Genomic DNA, 14,507 nt, shown 5'->3' with positions numbered 1-14,507 from the left:
TGAGACATTTGGTTTCAAGACTACTCCTCATGATTTAGGGCCCCTAAAATGCCAGGGCAGTATAGGAACACCACAAATGACCCCATTTTAGAAACAAGACTCCCTAAGGTATTCCGTTAGGTGTATGGTGAGTTCATAGAAGATTTTATTTTTTGTCACAAGTTAGTGGAAAATGACACTTTGTGCAAAAAAAAAGGCTGGGCATAGAAGCTTCTTGGATTGGCGGTTGCGGATTGTGTGGCATAACGGTTGGTCTCGCCACAATTAAGTCGTACCAGCAGTGATCAGGAAAAAAAAAATCTGTCACTGCGGAGGGGCGAGTGAGGGTTTGGCCGGGTGATCAGAAGCCCGCAGGGGGGCAGATTAGGGCCTGATCTGATGGATAGGAGTGCTAGGGGGTGACGGGTGATGACAGGAGGTGATTGATGGGTGTCTCAGTTGGTGATTAGAGGGGAGAATAGATGCAATCAATGCACTGGGGAGGTGATCGGAAGGGGGTCTGAGGGGGATCTGAGGGTTTGGCCGAGTGATCAGGAGCCCACACGGGGCAAATTAGGGCCTGATTTGATGGGTAGGTGTGCTAGGGGGTGACAGGAGGTGATTGATGGGTGTCTCAGGGTGTGAATAGAGGGGGGATAGATGCAAGCAATGCACTGGGGAGGTGATCGGGGGTATCTGAGGGCAATCTGAGGGTGTGGGACGGTCATTGGGTGCCCGCAAGGGGCAGATGAGGGTCTGATCTGATGGGTATGATGGGTAACAGTGACAGGGGGTGATTGATGGGTGTTTAGAGATGAGAACAGATGTAAATAATGCACTGGGGAGGTGATCAGAGGGGTCTGGGGGGCTATCTGAGGGTTTGGGCGGGTGATTGGGTGCCCGCAAGGGGCAGATTAGGGTCTGATCTGATGGGTAGCAGTGACAGGTGGTGACAGAGGGTGACGGGGTGATTGATAGGTGATCAGTAGGTGATTACAGAGGAGAATATATGCAAGCAATGCACTGGCGAGTTGATCAGAGGGGGTCTGAGGGGCTATCTGAGGGTGTGGCGGGTTATTGGGTGCCCGCAAGGGGCAGATTAGGGTCTAATCTGATGGGTAGCAGTGACAGGTGGTGACGGGGTGTTTGATGGGTGATTGATGGGTGATCGCTGGGTGATTAGAGTTGAGAGCAGATGTAAACAACGCACTTTCGGAGGTGATCTGAGGGTGGGTCTGCGGGCAATCTGAGGGTGTAGGCGGGTGATCAGGTGCCCACAAGGGGCAGTTTAGGGTCTGAGCTGATGGGTGGCAGTGACAGGGGGTGATTGATTTGTGATTGACAGGTGATTACAGGGGAGAATAGATGTATACAGTACACGGGGGGGGAGGGTCTGGGGGGGTCTGGAGAGGATCTAAATGGGTGGGGGGGTGATCAGGAGCCCTCAGGGGGCAGTTTAGGACCGAATCTAAAAAATAGCGTTGACAGATAGTGACAGGGAGTGATTGATAGGTGATTAGGGGGGTGATTAGGTGCAAACAGGGGTCTGGGGGGTGGGGAGGGGGGTCTGAGAGGTGCTGTGGGCGATCAAGGGGCAGGGGGGAGGCAGATCAGTGTTCTTGGGTGCAGACAGGGAGGGCTGCAGCCTGCCCTAAGATAATACAACGATCACTGGGACCACCAGGGCAGGAGGCAGCCTGTATAATACGCTTTGTATACATTACAAAGCGTATTATAGGGGTTAACAACCCGCCGAACGGCCGGCGGGTTGACGTCACAGGTGGGCGGAGGCTATTGCCGGCGGATGCGCGCGCATCACAGCGTGCGATCCCCAGCCAGAAAGAGACCCAGGACCCGATGCCCATCGGCGTTACGTGGTCCTGGGCATGTCACTTTGCCGCTGCCCAAAGTGGCGGTCGGCAAGTGGTTAAAGAACAGATTTTGATGGCTTCTCGCACTACTCCTGATCTCAAATATGAGGAACATGCGATTCAAATTTTCCAGGATATCTGTCCAGTGACACTCGAGAAGCGCCGTAAGATGAAGCACATCACTGCCTCTTTGCTTAAGGCCCAAATTCGTTACCATTGGGGCTTTCCTTTCAAACTGATTGTACTGCATAATGGGGTTACTCACCTGGCTACAACCCCCCGGGAGGGGGAAAAGCTGTTGAACAAGGTAGGCCTGCGCAAATCAGCCCCTACACCGCAAAAACCCCATCAACTCTCTCCTTCGCCTATCTGGTCGCAGCAAGGATCTCCACGAGCTGGATCTTCTTCTCAATCGCCGGACCTCCCGCCCATAACAACTGGCACTTACAGAAGGTTTTATTTTCTAATCTAAAGTATCATATTCCTCTGCTGTTTTGATGAGCCGTTTTGATCTTGGGTTTATATACCCTATTTTATCTGCATGTTTCCCTTACATGCCATGTGTTTCGAATGTTTAATATGTTGCGGCTGTTTTCTGAGCTGAGCTAAGTGCATTGATCAATCCATGCTTATCTGTATTAGAGAAAAAAGACAAGCCTTAGGTCAACTCTTATCAGAGGCAGTTGAAAAATCTTTAAAATTCGCAAAAGCTAAATTTTTAATACATGTTAATGCTCCTAGCACTAGGTTTGCAAGAAAACTCTCTCAGTTTCATATCCCCCCCCCCCCCCACACACACACACACACCTGTATAAGCTTCAAAATAAACATGGTACTCTAGAGTCTATTCCCCAAAAGGTAATGCAAATGGAATACTATACTCTCCTTTTTGCTGCCCCCTTTTATTCCTTCCTCTATGGAGACTGATGATTGGCTGAACTCTTTACCTATCCCCTCTCTAGAGAGAAAATGGAAATCTTACATTTACCTATCACTTTTCAAGAAACTCCAAAGCTCCGGGCCTGGATGGCTTCTCTGGCCTTTATTACAAAAAAATTGAACATATAATACTGCCACAATTATAGCAATTGTTTAATGAAGCTTTTTTAGGCACTAAATTCTCTAAGGAGCTAACAAATGCTTTTGTATCCCTCTTGCCCAAGCCTAATTTAGACCATACCTTGCCACAAAACTAACGTCCCATATCACTCATCAATAATTATGTGAAGCTGTTCTCTAAGATTTTAGCAAATCGTCTTTCCCAGGTGGTCACAGACTTAATTTCCCTTCCCCAATCTGGGTTTATCCCCAACGACAAACTACAGATAACACTAGACTTGTGTGTAACATTCTCCAAGATGTCCAATTGAATGACCAGATATTACTAATGCTAGGCCTTGATCTACATAAGGCATTTGATTCGGTCTTATGGCCCTATCTACCTAAAGTAATAAGCAAAATGGAAATTAATGGGGCTTTAATGGAAGCAATTTTGGTTCTGTATGACTTGCCTCAAGATAGGTTAGGACTACCAGGCTTTCTTTCTAACCCTATCCAAATCAGCAAAGGGACCAGGCAAGGCTGTCCCCTTTCACCACTTTTATTTTCAATAGCTATGGAGCCTTTATCATTGTCTATCCAAACAGATCCTGATATTAAGGGTTTCGTTAAAGCAGATAAAGAGTATACGCTAAGCTTATACGCTGATGATGCATTCATATTCCTGTCACAACCTGTAGGCTGGTTTCACAGTCGGACCACTGTGGTCGCATAACGTGCCCCTAACACAACGCCTGGTGGTGTTGGAGCAGGACACTACCAAGAGCCGCGTTACAAGCAGCTCTTGGTGCGCCTGCTCTGCCGGAGGCACTGCGGAGACCACGTGAGCGGAGCTCTCCGCATCGCGTGGTCCCGCCAGCTAATCCGTGGCCGCTCCAGGATGTAAACACTGCAAGTGCAGTGAATAATAAGTAGCCATGTGCCTGGCCACGTAGCAGCCTCTCCCCGCCTCCTCTCTGCCCATAAAATGAAAAAAAAAAAACCTCCTGAGCATGTGCAAACCGTCTAAGGCGGCTTAGCCGCGTGTAAAGTACTGCATGCAGTACGTTATGTAGACGTGCTGCGTTACAACGTAACGCAACGTGAGCACTGTGAACAGCCCATTGATTTTTCATTGCTGTGCGTTGGGGTGCATTACAGGCTGCTCTAACGTGTGCCTGTAACGTCCCACTGTGAAACCAGCCATAACCTCAATGCCCATAATGTTACAGATCTTGGAACATTTTGCCCGACTTTCAGGACTTAGTCAATGTCTCAAAATCACAAGCCTTACCAATTAACCTTCCTCAGGCTGTGGTCAAGTTACATAGAGCCAATTTTGATTTTAAATGGGTTAACTCATATATTTCTTACTTGGGAATCAAGGTACCTCCGCACTTTAATACTCTTATCAATACTAACTTTTTTCCGCTACTCCACACAATTTCTTCCACATTAAAGGAATGGTCTCACTATCAAATTTCCTGGTTGGGAAAGGTGAATGCGGTAAAGATGGTTATATTGCTGAGAATATTGTGTTATCTTAGGTCGGTACCCATCAACCCTGGTCACTCTCTCCTCAGTTTCAAAAAAATAATACATTTGTATGAGGTAATAAACCTGCCCACTTTAAAAATATATACTTATACAGACGGGTAGTACACGGTGGAGTTGCACAACCTAATCTATGGCTTTATGCCTTATCTGCTAGATTCACACAGATGCCCCCCTGGTTTACTACGGACTCTCATACTCCATGGGTCCGATTTGAAAGAGATTCTGTTCTTCCCTATAACCTCACTTCTATCCCCTCATTGACAGGGAGTTCTCCTAAATTTCTGAAAAATCTCAATTTAATTGTATGGTATAATATCTCTCTTTGGTACGTCCATAGATTTAAGATGAAGCTTTGCTCAGATAAACCTCCCAGACTATCCTTTATAGGTCATCCTGATTTTCCCCCAGCATTCGCAGATCATTCCTCATTTCATTGGTGGATTTCTAACTCATTAACTATGTCTAATAATTTTTGGATCGCGGATAAATTTATACCTTTCTCACTGTTTAAATTCAATAAAAACATCCCCAATGAGGAATACTTAAGATATATATTTAGATTAAAAGTTTATTTCAGAAACATACCTGCCCTTTTGGGAGACTCAACTGCACATTCTATGAAAACTTCTTCTTATCCTGTACTATATGCAGCATATTTATCTCACAAATTTATTCCCATATGTTAGGGCTGATGTATGATCAAAAAACCAAATTCATGAGTGACTGTGAGGAAGAGTTGCATATCACATTGGATGCGGGAGATTGGCTTAAAATAGGCTTCAATATGCTAAATGCTACAAGAACCCCCATGATTAGAGATACTGTTTTGAAACTAATCACTCTTTGGTATAGGACTCCAACCAAAATTCACAAAATGTTTCCATCCGCATCTTCTCTTTGCTTCAGAGGCTGTCAAGACGAAGGCTCCTTTGTACATATATTTTGGTCCTTCCCTGTTGTGAAACACATATGGGATTGGTTTGTGAGGGATCTGAGCAACCTTTCTTCCGTTACTATTATATTAGAAGCCCAACATGTGTTGTTACTAGCTCCCAATATGAGTGTTCCAAGAGCATGGAAACGGATTTACCATACCTTTATATGCTCCATCTTATGGGCCATTGCTAAGCACTGGAAACAGCCAGGGTTACCCACTGAACAGATTTTAAAAAGAGTGGAAAGCATTCGCACTATGGATTATATTTTCCACTTGTCTCAGGATACCATCCCCAAGTATCAGTCGGCCTGGCAGAAGTAGTCTCTCTCAACTTCTTTTTCTGCACCTTTTGATATCCCTTAAAGGGGAACTGAAGAGAGAGGTATATGGAGGCTGTCATGTTTATTTCCTTTGAATCAATACCAGTTACCTGGCGGCTCTGCTGGTCTATTTCTCTGCAGTAGTATCTGATTAAAACCAGAAACAAGCATGCAGCTAGTCTTGTCAGATCAGACTTATAAGTCTGAACCACTGAAACACCTGATCTGCTGCATGCTTGTTCAGGGGCTATGGCTAATAGTATTAGAGGCAGAGGATCAGCAGGGCTGCCAGGCAACTGGTATTGTCTAAAAGGAAATAAACATTACAGCCTCCATATACCTCTCTCTTCAGTTCCCCTTTAAGCATGGAAGTGTGGATATCCCTATTTTTTTGTTTAGGATAATACCAGAGCTATTGGTTCATTTTTTTCAGTGTGTTCTTTTTCTTTTTATCATGATATCTTTGTTATAGATCATTGTACATTTCTTTAAATCCCATTGGGTGTCTTTATATTCGTTACTTTCTGCAAGATGGTATGGCATACTATTCTGTTGAAACAATTGCAACTTTATTTTGCAAATCCTGTTTGTACTATCACAATTTTTCTTGCAATAAAAACCTAGTGAAAAAAAAAAAAAAAAGTTTTGGTTTTGACAAAACGTATCCAGCCGATCAAATTTGGTCTGTCCACAATGAAGCAACGGCCTTATTATCTTGGGTGTGCCAAGATGACCATATAGGTCATTACTTCATTGAGATATGCAAGCCTCTTCACCACGATAATGTAATGATCACAAAGGGGAATTGACATGTGCATGTCTTTTTTTTCGGTTGTTGCAGCCACTGTGTAGCACCAGAGGCCAGAAAAATTTGGCATTTATGGTCACATACCTGAAAAATTAGTTTCTGTAGCAGTCTTAAAAATTCAGGATTTAACTGTAGGAAATATTAAAAAAACATTGCGTCTTGGACACTAGTTGGTGGTGGCGGAGGACGACAGCTATCCCTGTGTAGATAGTCAAGTAAGTCAAGCGACGTGCAAAAAGGAAAGACAGCTGTGTGGGGACTGAGTCACAAGTCTTCCTGCAGATGGTAACCCTCCAGGATCCATGCCTCCAGGATTCATCTTAATAAAGCTGAGGTAGTCAACACTTTGGTCATCTAGGCGATTTCTCTTGTCAGTGACAATCACTCCTGCTGCGCTAAAGGTCCTTTCTGACAAGACGCTTGAGGCGGGGCAAGCCAAAATTTCTATGGCAAATTGTGACATCTCTGGCGACAGGTCAAGCCTGCACACCCAGTAGTCCAGGGGTTTATCGCTCGTCAGATTCTGAATATACACAGTTAACGCCAGGTAGTCCGCTAGTGTTAGGTCTGTGTGCAGGCTAGGTAGCCTTAGCCTACTACTAGCATAGGTAGGTTAGGGATTATAGTTAGTTAGTACTATATAGTTAGTTAGTACTATTTTACTTAATTTCTACTGTTAGTCTGTGAGTTTATTAGCTTCAGTACTGTGTTAGTTACTGTACAGGCCAGCATCTGTTGTGATCTGTGACTGCCTGTCACATCTCTGCCTTGACCCTATTGATTGCATCCGTGTGTGACAGACTTTGACTGCCACTGTCGGTCACACAAATTAGTTATTGACTACTGTAGACTACATTACTAGTACTGTCTGTCTACTAGTATTTTTTTAAAAAAAACAAAAAACCTTTTTTTTTTTTTTTTTTTTTCGGTCACTCACCCACCAACACAAACTCTTTATTAAAGTTTACACCCTTTCCCGCCCTCTCTACATATATATTTTTTTGTTTTTCTTACTGTATTTGTATAATTGTACTATGACTGGCAGAAGTAGAGGCACCAGCAGGAGAGGCAGCACCATTGCCAAAGCCACTGCCGGCAGGTCTGTGACTGGTCCGCTGCAAGTCACTGACCGGAGAGTTGTGGAGGAGGGAGCAGAGGCGTAGCCGCAGCGTGTTGCACCCATCTTTGTCGTGGGTCGTCGTCCCCGGCCCATTGCGGAGAGTCAGGCACAGGCTGTGGTGGAAATGATGGCGGAGCAGCAAGCCACCGTTTCCAGCCAGACCTCCAGCACCAGCGAGACCAGAGCCACCACCAGCACTCTGGTCCTCCACCACTCACGAGTCAAGACTAATAGTTGTCCTATGGACAAATTCCCCCACCTAAGCTGTAGATCTCTGCAGCTTATCCTATACAGCAGGGCCTCGAAAAAGTCCTGGTCTGTTATTCCTTGTACTCTCACAGTCAGGACTTGCATCACGTGCCGTGCCTACTGCCTTCCTTGTGGTGGTAGCCGTTTCTTAGGCTCCCACTCCGGACCTGAATCGATCCAGGATTCCCCGGCCTGTTTCCTGCCGTGGGCACCACTCACGATGAATAGTTGTCCTATCGACAGATTCCCCCACCTAAGCTGTAGATCTCTGCAGCTCGTCCTATACAGCAGGGCCTCGAAAAAGTCCTGGTCTGTTATTCCTTGTACTCTCACAGTCAGGACTTGCATCATGTGCCGTGCCTGCTGCCTTCCTTGTGGTGGTAGCCGTTTCTTGGGCTCCCACTCCGGACCGGAATCGAAACAGGATTCCCTGCCTGTTACCAGCCATGGACACCATGGTACTAAGAAAGTACCAAAGAAAGTTTATCACACAGTTGAATGGATGCCAGACTTGCCCTCCCTAACATTTTCGTTGAAGGTACTGTAGAGCCAGCAGAAAAAGTAATTTTAAAAAATAGATGTAAGCTTTAACTATGGTAGAGAAAGAACCATGGAAAATTGATAAGGCAGTCAGACATTACCTGACATCACTGAGTGAGAAAGAGCAATCTCGCCATGGTGCGCACCAGTCCAGCACGGCCGTCACTACACAATACAGCTGTTTGCGGTGTGTTACACTGTGAGTTTTGTCTGTCAGTGTGAAGCAGTACGCTAATTACACTACCTGATTGATGTATACACATGCAAGATGTTTTAAAGCACTTTAGGCCTGCAATTTAGCATTCAATGTGATTTCAGCTCTTAAAACGCTGCTTTTTGTCAAATCCAGATTTTTCCCATGGGACTTTTGGCTTGTATCCCACTCCATCATGCCCCCCTCCAGGTGTTAGACCCCTTGAAACATCTTTTCCATCACTTTTGTGGCCAGAATAAATGTTTCTAGTTTTCAAAGTTCGCCTCCCCATTGAAGTCTATTGCGGTTCATGCAAGTCCGCAAGTTCGCAAACGTTTGCGGAGGTTCGCAAACCCGGTTCATGAACCTAAAATCGGAGGTTCAGGCCATCTCTACTGCTGTCCGGAACCTCCTGCTGTTGGTGTTTTATTACAGCCATGGTACCAACGCTAGGGACCATGGCCCGTTACATTTGCTGCTGCCACACGTCACTCCTCCTCCTCCTCCTGTTGCTGTAATTAACCTCCTGCTGTCTGTGTTCCCACCGCCAGGGTCCACAGAATGAAGAGCTGCTGCCATGTACCACTAGCTATTACGCCACTACAATAGCTACATTTAAAGGGGTTATTTCGCAAATGAGGAAAAAAATAAAAAGTGATTTATGCATAAACTATTAAACAGCCTTCTATAATAGCGTAAATTTTTTTTTTTTTACAAAAATGAATGGTTTCATCAATACAACATGTAATGTAACACAGTGATGGATGATGGACTGGGAGGCTAATCCATTTGTTAGGGGTGTTTTTTTCTTTACTTTCTTTCTCAACCATAACTCCTGCCTAAGTAGTTTTCAGTGGTATAACCCACTTCTAGCAGGAATCACCGTTATAACCCTAACAGCACGATGGCGTAGTGGTTAGCTCTCTCGCCTTGCAGCGCTGGGTCCCTGGTTCGAATCCCAGCCAGGGCACTATCTGCAAAGAGTTTGTATGTTCTCTCCGTGTCTGCATGGGTTTCCTCCGGGCACTCCGGTTTCCTCCCACATTCCAAAAACATACGGATAAGTTAATTTGGCTCCCCCTAAAAAAAAAAATTGGCCCTAAACTACAGTACTTACACTACATAATATAGACATATGGCAATGGTAGGGATTAGATTGTGAGCTCCTTTGAGGGACAGTTAGTGACAAGATATATATATACATTGTACAGCGCTGCGTAATATGTCGGCGCTATATAAATACTAAATAATAATAATAATATCCGCTGAGCTGCTCAATATTGCCAAAGCCACTGCATTGTTGCTAGGCAACCAGAGGTTGTGAAAACAGTCATAAGCTGCTGGGGAATCCGTCCCATCTACACCATATGATTATTTGTCAGATTCGATTCAATTTGATTCGATTAATTGATTTGATTTGATTCAATCTGACATGTCCGATTCATGATTCGATTCAATTTGAATAGAATTTAATTGAATCATGAATCGGACATGTCAGATTAAATCAAATCAATGAATCGAATCAAATTGAATCGAATCTGACAAAGAATCATATGGTGTAGATGGGACTGATTCTCCCAGCAGCTTATGACTCTTTTCACAAAGGAGTCTCTGCACTGGCCTCTGGTTGCTTAGCAACAATGTAAACACATATTGAGCAGCTCAGCGGAGCTCAGCTGTTAGGACTAGAATGGTGATTCCTGCTAGAAGTGGGTTATACCACTGAAAACTACGTAGGCAGGAGTTATGGTTGTGAAAGAAGGTAAAGAAAAAAACACCCCTAACAAATAGATTAGCCTCCCAGTCTGTCATCCGTCACTGTGTTACATTACATGTTGTATTGATGAAACAATTCATTTTTAAAAAAAACTTTTTACACCATTTTAGAAGGATGTTTAATAGTTTATACATAAACCACTTTTTTCCCCCTCATTCACGAAAGAACCCCATTAAAAAAAATAAAAAATACTGAGGTGTCTGGGTTGAAAACTGTGCTGTCCCAGTTGTGTATTGGACACAATGTGGGCTTTACGACTGCTGTCCGGAACGTCCTGCTGTTGGTGTTTATTATTACAGCCGTGGTACCAATGCTAGGTACCACAACCCCTTACATTGCCTGCTGCCACACGTCACTCCTCCTCCTGCTGCCACATTTCACCTCCTGCTGTCTGTGTCCCAGGTTCTGCAGAATTATGCGCTGCTGCCATGTGCCACTAGCTATTATTACGCTACAAATTTAGCTATGCTGTTGAAGAACAAATTTTACAACAGTTGAGTTCTATAAGGGAAAAAACATTAAGATGGGTACGATGAAGAATATGAACACAAAAAACAAAAAACAAAAAACAAAAAAACGGCGGTGAAGAATAAGAAAAAGAATAAACAAGAAATGTAGAAAAAAAGTTTTCCATCCTTTTTTTTTTTTTTTAATTACACCTATTTAATTGTGATTTCCCTTTTAGGCTAATTTCACACCAGGACGTTGCGTTAGAGGGGGCGTTAAGGTCGCATAACGTCCCCCTAACGGAACGCCTGGTGGTGCTGGATCTGGACGTCAGAGTGAGCCGTGTTGTGCAGCTCACTCTGGCGTCCGTGATGCGCACTCTTGTGCGCATGCGGCATCACGTGGTCCCGCCGGCCAATCGCCGCACAGAGCGGCTACTCCAGGAAGTAAACACTGCACGTCATAACGTGCAGTGAATATTAATTAGCCATGTGCCTGGCCGCTCTCCGTTCCTCCCCCACATTACTGAGCATGTGCAAGCAGTCTAACGCGGCTCAGCCGCGTCCAAAGTACTGAATGCAGTACGTTGTCTTGTGACGCAGCGTTACAATGTAACGCAACGTCCGCACTGTGAACAGCCCCATTGATTTTTCATTACTGTGCGGTGGGCTGCGTTACAGGCTGCTCTAACGTGCGCCTGTAACGTCCCACTGTGAAACCAGCCTTAAAAAAAAAAAAATATAGCTTCAAGGCCATCCGATACCCGAATTCAATTATCTATCACGATTATAATTTGAATCGAATTCTACTTGTCGTGATCACGGCCGAACCCGAATTCGAATGTACTCAAATCAAATTTAGGTACATTCGAGCACCACTGGCTACTATTCATTGACATTGGAACGATACAATTTTATTGTAAACCGGCCACAGCTGTAATGACATTTATTTATTCATCCAATAAAACATCATAAAATAAACAGGTACATATCTCACTTTACATATTTTTTCCCTTTTAGGGCTAATTGGAACATGTCTTGTAATTATTATTATTATTATTGTTGATTTATAAAGCGCCAACATATTCCGTGGCGCTGTACAAAGTAAGAAACAAACATGGGGTACATAATACAGACAATGGTGCACACTAATATACAAGATACATAAGTAGTGACAAAATACAAAAAATAATACAGCATACAGAATACAAAATACAGAAGTGGTAATGACAGTGATACAAATAACATGATGAATAAAATGTATAATGATTTCCAAGACACAAAAAGGGGAGAGAGCCCTGCCCTTGCGAGCTTGCAATCTAAAGGGAATGAGGGGAAACAAGAGGAGGGGTAGTATATGATAAAATATATAAAGGCAGTGTGTTTTAGGATACCTAGTAGGAGTGCAATTTTGGTCTTGTAAGGGCTTTTTGCCTTCCTCTGGATCAACAGGGATATGTTGGCTGGTGTTGTACTTTGTTCTCTGGTTGAACTCGATGGACGTATGTCTTTTTTTTTTTACCCAAATAACTATATACTATATATCCGGTTCAGCACCGAAAATCTCATGCATCTGAGCAACGTTCACCTCACATTCATTCGCCTATAACTTTATTGCTACTTATCACAATTAATTGATCTATATCTTGTTTTTTCCGCCACTAATTAGGGTAGTATATTTTGCTAAGAATTATTTTTTTCTAAATCCATTTTAGCAGGAAAATTAAGAAAGAAATGAAAAAAAAATCATTATTTCTCAGTTTTTGGCCATTATAGTTTTAAATTAATATACGCTACCGTACTTAAAACCCATGTAATTTATTTGGCCATCTGTCCCGGTTATTACACCGCTTAAACGATGTCCCTATCACAATTTATGGTGCCGATATTTAATTTAGAAATAAAGGTGCATTTTTTCAATTTGTGTCCATCACTATTTATAAGCTTATAATTTTAAATAATATAATAACATACTCTCTTGACATGCATATTTAAAAAGTTTAGACCCTTGGGTAACTATTTATGTTGTTTTTGTTTTTTTTAATGTATTTTTTTTATTATTTTTTATTATTTTTTTTAATTAAAAATGTATGTGGGTAATTTTTGGTGTGGGAGGGAAACTGCTTACTTTAAATGTAAAATAATATAGTTGTTTAATTAAAAATGTATGTGGGTGCAGTTTACTATTTGGCCACAAGATGGCCACAGTGAAAAAAGTCCTGGATGCGAACGATCTCGCATCCAGGAACCAAAAAGCAGAGGAAAAGTTTCCTGGGGGCAGAAATACTGCGCTCTCTATAGAAAGCGTCGGTATTTCTGCTGTAAAGTTAGATCGGTGAATGGGAATTATATTCCCATTCACTGATCGGAGGGGCTAGCGGCGGGCGGTGGGTGCGCGCACGGGAGCGCACCCGATCGCGTGCACCATGCGGCGGGAGCAGCAGTGCCTATCTGGACGAGGAAGCTCGTCCAGATAGGCCAAACTGGTTAGATAACATGCAGGAAAAATATCCAATGAACAAAAACATCAAATAACAATAAAAAGTGCATTAATTCTTCATCCCTTTGCTAGTAAAGGGAAAAGAGGGGCTCGCCATCACACCTTTAAGGTCTGCCAGTGCATGCCAGCGGAGGAATGCCGCACTTCCGGGTCTTGGCAAGCCGCTGACATCACTGGAACGCACAAGGTTTTTCAGCTCTCATTGGTTAGGCGGAGGACGCGTTCTCAGTACCCGCTTCGCCGATGTAAACAGTAACTCTGATGCTCATGATTGCGTGTCAGCTCATCAGCTGACACGCTGGATTGCTATTGGTTTGTGTTTAATCCTGCCTTTGCTGATTGGTTAGTTCCTGTATTTAAACCTAGTGAGTGCTCCCAGTTATTGCCCGTGATAGCATTAGCTTTCACTAGTTGCTGGGTAGCACTCACTGTCTGATTTATTCCTGTTGCTGACTATTGCCTTGTATCCTGACCACGCTTCATCTCTGATTGATTCCTGTTGCCTACCATGCCTTGTACCTCAACTACGCTTGTCTTGCCGCCTGGATTGACCTCTGCTTGGAAACGGATTTGCATGAACTCTGCCTGGACTGACTTTAGCCTGCCTTGACTACGCTATCTTTGGAAAGTGTCTATCTGGATTCCCTCACTGTCACTAGAGATGGCCCGAACCTCTGATTTTTGGTTCGTGAGTTCGCGAACTTCCGCGAAAGTTTGGTTCGCTCGAACTTTCGCGAACAGCAATAGACTTCAATGGGGAGATGAACTTTGAAAACTAGAAAAATGTATGCTGGCCACAAAAGTTGGCATTGGCAAGGTTATCTCCTCCATGGGTTTTAACTATCATCTGTATGCAGATGACACCCAAATCTATCTCCACACCCCTGACATATCCACCACTACCATGGACAAGGTCTCCTCCTGCCTATCTGCCATCTCCTCCTGGATGTCCGCTAGGTTCCTAAAACTAAATCTAGACAAAACGGAATTTATGATCTTCCCACCCCGGTCATCCCTGGACCTCCCAGATGTGCAGGTCACTGTTAACCACACTACTATTCACCCTACCACTCAAGCCCGCTGTCTGGGTGTCACCCTGGACTCCGCACTCTCCTTCACTCCCCACATCCAAAACCTCACAAAGTCCTGCAACTTCCACCTTCGTAACATCT

General features: G+C 43.9%; 1 protein-coding gene across 6 annotated transcripts in view; it reads left to right on the top strand.

Annotated features, from left to right (window-relative positions):
- TENM2 (teneurin transmembrane protein 2) overlaps nucleotides 1-14,507 on the top strand; it is a 4,210,084-nt gene that overhangs the window by 362,012 nt on the left and 3,833,565 nt on the right. The window contains exon 1 of one of the 6 annotated variants that reach the window (XM_068277421.1): nucleotides 10,286-10,374. The exons of the other annotated variants lie outside the window; for them this stretch is intronic. Within the exon in view, the coding sequence (XP_068133522.1) occupies nucleotides 10,359-10,374 (16 nt within the window). The 5' untranslated portion in view covers nucleotides 10,286-10,358. Of the gene's footprint in view, nucleotides 1-10,285; nucleotides 10,375-14,507 lie in introns of those variants that run through there. 6 annotated transcript variants of the gene reach the window in all.

Source organism: Hyperolius riggenbachi, chromosome 3 (genome assembly GCF_040937935.1).
Source record: "Hyperolius riggenbachi isolate aHypRig1 chromosome 3, aHypRig1.pri, whole genome shotgun sequence".
Classification (NCBI taxonomy): Eukaryota; Metazoa; Chordata; class Amphibia; order Anura; family Hyperoliidae; genus Hyperolius; species Hyperolius riggenbachi.
Note: the sequence above shows the minus strand (reverse complement) of the source record. Positions and strands in the feature narration are given on the sequence as shown.